The sequence below is a fragment of the Dipodomys ordii genome, unplaced genomic scaffold (assembly GCF_000151885.1).
Source record: "Dipodomys ordii isolate 6190 unplaced genomic scaffold, Dord_2.0 Scaffold5, whole genome shotgun sequence".
Taxonomy (NCBI): domain Eukaryota; kingdom Metazoa; phylum Chordata; class Mammalia; order Rodentia; family Heteromyidae; genus Dipodomys; species Dipodomys ordii.
In genome coordinates, this window is record NW_012267221.1 from 34,746,189 (window position 1) to 34,751,473 (window position 5,285).

At 34.0% G+C, this 5,285-nt stretch overlaps 1 protein-coding gene across 1 annotated transcript; it reads left to right on the forward strand.

The window, feature by feature from the left end:
* Positions 1–3,134: 3,134 nt before the first annotated feature.
* Positions 3,135–3,736, forward strand: LOC105994671 (chromobox protein homolog 3). Its single transcript, XM_013028303.1, has one exon. It carries the CDS (start codon positions 3,218–3,220, stop codon positions 3,734–3,736), a length of 519 nt encoding a protein of 172 aa, XP_012883757.1. The 5' UTR covers positions 3,135–3,217.
* Positions 3,737–5,285: the final 1,549 nt, after the last annotated feature.

Sequence of the window (5,285 nt, forward strand, 5' to 3'; positions counted from 1 at the left end):
AAAAAAAAAATAAGCCAGGTGCTAGTGGTTCATGTCTGTTATCCTAGCTATTCAAGAGGCTGAGATCTGAGGATTGCAAGCCCAGGCAGGAAAATCCATCAGACTTTTGTTTCCAATAAACTACTCAGAAAAAGCCAGACATGGCACAGAAAGACTGGTTTTGTTAGGAAATATTCTTTGAGATTTGTTTTGAAAGATTAAAAAGAGGGATGTTTTCAAAGATTAGAATTTTATGTAGACATAAGTAGAAGGTAATTAATTTAAAATATGAAATAAGATGGACTCCTGAAAATATACTAGGAATATCTGGCAAATAATTTGCTGATAACAAGAAGAACATTTGAAAAAAATGTAGCAATATGTTCAAAATGGAACCCCATGCTTGCATATAGATATAGCAGGAAAAACCTAAGAGCTGAAGAATATTAGTGGAGACGAGAATTAGTGCAAATGTAATGATGGTCTGGTACTATTGATTTGGGGCATTGGAAGACCATTCCAAAACTTTGAGCATTAAACATAGCATGTACTATAACTTCTCTGCCTTTTACTTCAAATACAGAATGGAAAAAAGACCGCAAGTGTTCTGTGTGTGAACATGCATGCACACATACTTAGGCACCAATGTGCATGCACCTATACAAAAGCGTGCATACATATACAAAGACAGGTGTATGCATATCTTTCTTGTCTTATTATTAAAGGATCTAGAGTGACATTGCAATACCACTGAATATGTTTAGCAACAAGAGGTAAATTGTGTTTGTAAACCATCCATATGAAGGTAAACAGATTCCTGACTCAGGGCTAGGGCAGAGCAAATACCACATCACGGAAACATCTAGGGAAGCTAGAACAAGGAAATATCCAGAGTGATAGAATTGTATTTAAAGGGTACAAGAGCCAGCTTGAAGAGCCTTCTGATGGTCAACTTATGAGCATCTTGGGTTTCAAAAATGCATAAATACTGTACTAAAATACTACGTTAATTAATTTAAGAATTCTTGAATAGGTAAGTATGAAGAACAGAAAACTTACCTTAAAACAAGCTGAGGCCTAATACATATAAAAGTAGTAAGAGAAAGAGAAAATCGTTCCAGAAAATTAATAAATATCACCAATTGTTCTTGGTAAGTTAAGCAATTTAATAATTAGTGCTCACTTCAGCTGCTAATGGCATCTCCTTTTGGGGTCTGGCTCTGGCCCTGTTAAAATTGGCTGAAAGGTATCATATAATATCTTGCTAACTTTCTCCATGTGGAATAATCACATACGAATCTGGGTAAAACTGACATAATTTAGACCTTGTACATTAGTTTACTGCATACCGTCAAATGCATATATAAACTAATTATGCTTTTTTGTTTGGTAATTTTATTTTTATTTTTTATTGTGAAAATACTGTACAGAGGGGCTACAATTACATGGGTAAGATAATGAGTACATTTCTTATCAAGCATTGTATCCGCCTCCTTTGTTAATGCTTAAAAACAACTTTATACTCCTCTCTCTCTATCTATATACATATGAACTTGAATCTCGAAAAAAACACTTCAGTATTCAGAGTACTTAAAATAGAAAATCTGATAAACTCTGGGTGTCTCTGCTGACAATTTTATCTCTGAAGAATGAGAAAAATCTAAGAGAGGCGTTTCTGTGAACAATTCTCACAAAAAAGGAAACCAGATAGATGTAGGCAAGTAAAGAAAACATTGAAAGATTCTAATCATATCATTAAACTGTCTGATGTGGCCGTGAGAGGCCATATTTAGCATTGTTAAGTCTCACAGAATAATTCACAGGAAGAAACACTAAAAGATTTCAACTTATGCCATCAAAAAGAATTTATATTTCTAAAAAATTGTTTTATGATATTTTGAATTAGTTTTTGTCAGGTTTTCCATCTCTTAACAAGATTCTGAAATTCTTTGCTAGAGGCTTGACTAATATTTCATTCATAACTCTCAGTTATCCTAATTATCTCATTTAGCCATTAGTAAAATTCATTCAGACCACCATCAACACTTACGTATTTACTTATGCATAGTTGTTTTCTATTCACAATTTCTTTACATAGTCTATCCTGTGATCTCTCTGACATTTTACTCTGTCTGGAATATATTTCTACTTCAAATTTCACAGCTTATCACATTCTTGACTTTGTCACTGTTTCTTGACCTCTTTCTTCTAAGATCTTCTAAGTCATTGTATGATCTTGTTCCTGGAGAGATTCTGCTTTTAGAACATATCTAAGAATTTCAAAACTTTGTACATATCTGCCTCTAATACCATATCACAGATTTCATGTGTTGAAATGCTGTTGTTTGCAGTACTAAGGATGGAACCCAAGGCCTCTTGAATGTTAGGTAAGTGCTCTGCCACTCAGCAATCCCTTTCGTTCTACTCTCTCTGTAAGGGTTTCTTAATATTAAGGACTTTGATGTCCTTTGGCGTCCAAATCTGACACAAGTAAAGGTCAGGCTCAAATTTCTTCCAATCTTGAGAATCAAAATTTATATTATGATCATATGACAAATCAGTAAAATATAACCTCTTGTGACAAAGAATATTACCTGGTATCTAATAGCTGTTTGGTACAGAAAATTTGAAAACTATCTGTCGACTATATACAAATACTCTCAAGAAGGAAAAACGACTGTCAATATAAACCATGAAATCTCTACCTGCAATGTTTTAATGAACTCAGGTTTATTTTTACAGCAATTATTTTTATTTCACAAGTGAAATGTACACTATCAGTATACACTCTAATGATTTAGTATATGTATGTATTATGAATGATTAATCCAGATATTAACACTTAGTCACCTCATATATTTATCAGTTTTATGATGAAAAAAAATTTTATCAATATTTTTTAAGTATACAGTGAAAGATCAAATTCAACAGACATAAGATGGAAACATCTAATTGGTATAGAAAGAAATGACTGTTTAGATCAAATGGTAAGAATTTTGAGGTACATACTGGTGGCTCATGCCTATAATCCTAGTTACTCAGAGGTCGACATATGTGAATATCAGTTTAAAACCAAGCAGATAAAATGGCAAGACTTATCTCCAACTAAAAAGCAAAAGCAGGTAGACGCTGCTGCTGCTGCAGGATCACGACCCGGAGCATCTGAGGTGGTGAAGTCGTAATAGCTCTTCAAGTCTACAATTAAAAATGGCCTCTAACAAAACTACATTGCAAAAAAATGGGAAAGAAACAAAATGGAAAGAGTAAAAAAGTTGAAGAAGCAGAGCCTGAAGAATTTGTTGTGGAAAAAGTACTGGACCGACGTGTAATGAATGGGAAAGTAGAATATTTCCTGAAGTGGAAAGGATTTACAGATGCTGATAATACTTGGGAACCTGAAGAAAATTTAGATTGTCCAGAATTAATTGAAGCATTTCTTAACTCTCAAAAAGCTGGAAAAGAAAAGGATGGTACAAAAAGAAAATCTTTATCAGACAGTGAATCTGATGATAGCAAATCAAAGAAGAAAAGAGATACTGCTGACAAACCAAGAGGTTTTGCCAGGGGTCTAGATCCTGAACGAATAATTGGTGCCACAGACAGCAGTGGAGAATTGATGTTTCTCATGAAATGGAAAGATTCGGATGAAGCTGACTTGGTGCTGGCAAAAGAGGCGAATATGAAATGTCCTCAGATTGTAATTGCATTTTATGAAGAGAGACTAACTTGGCATTCTTGTCTAGAAGATGAAGCTTAATAATTGTTTGCATTGTTTTTTATATATATTTATACATATATATATAAAATCTGAGTCTTGGTTTTTTTAATTAATGGTGTGAAACAATAACTACATTCTAAAGAAAATCAAGTTTGATAATGGTTTTGAAAGTAGTATTGGGGGAGTTGTTGAGTTTTTTGGGTTTTTTTCCTCAATAGCACTGGTTACTTTGAACAAATATAATAAAGGCTTTCTGTAGTTGCTTCTTTTATCAGAAAAGAATATTTAATTCCATGGTATATTTCCTCTGCATTCAGGAACAGGTTGTGTTTTTTTTAATATTAGGCAATTTTTTTTGGTCATTAATCAAAACAGCTTGTCTTTAACTGCTATGTTGAAGGACCATCCTGTATTTTGTGTGTGTGTGTTGGTGTGAGTGTAAACAAAATACATAGGTAGTTTTTTGTTTTGGAGATTTTGCTTGTTTAGAGGTGTTGGGCATCAGACCCAGAGCCTTGCATATGTAGGCAAATGATGTATCACTGAGTTATATTCCTGGCCCTTGTTTTAGTTTTTTTTTGTTGTTGTTTTTTGAGACAGGGTCACTAGGCAGCTCAGGCTGGCCTTGAACTTACTAGGTAGCCAGGCTAGCCTCAAACTTTAGGTCCTCCTGCCTCTGCCATAGATAGACAAATGCAGTAGGTTTGCAAAACTTCTTGAAAGGAAAAAATTTATCACTACCAACAACTTTCCTCATACAGATGAAAAAACTAAGACGTTTTTATTTCCTTTCATTAAAAGTTTCTGTAGTGAGCATTCCTTAACAGAATATTGGAATCTGTATACTAAAAGTTCATGGGTCATGATCTAAGTCTCAGCTCATGAAAATGTAAAATCAACTGGTTAGGGATTTCAACTATTTAGGACCTGCTGGCCTAAATGATCAAAATTTTATAATTATTGACCTGCATGCTTTTTCTTTACCACAACTCATTCCTTACATGTAAGTTCAATTTTTTTCAGTATTGGGTTACTGGTTTCACAAAAGCCAGAGAAACAACTTTGTAGTAATCAGAATGTTACCCAACTGTATATTGTTTACTTTATTGTAAATAATGGTGAACAGTGGTCAATAAATAGTTTTATATTCCTTTAAAAAAAAGCAAAAGCAAGAAATAGAGGCATTATTGCACTTAACATCGTCTTATCTGACCTTTTCTGCTTGTCCCAGACATATACTAGTTATTGCAAATAAGGGAAACCATTGGACCTATGTTTCTTTGGGCCTGGCTTACTTCACTTAATATAATTTTTTCCAAGTTAAATGAATCCCAAGATAGGGACAAGTGTTTTTTTCCTTGCTTGCTATTGTTTCTAACGTATTTATAAGTTAGCATGTGATTTTTTTTGTTGCTTTGTATGTCCCTCCCCCATGGTAGAACCCCTGTTTTCTCTGTAGTTGATGTTGGTATAATTTGGGGAGGGGAAGGGGGAAAACAATTCGTTTCAATAGGGATACCGGTGGACCCATTGCAACAATGAGATGTATAAGACACTTTACAATTTAGGTTGGGGGGAGTGTAGTGGA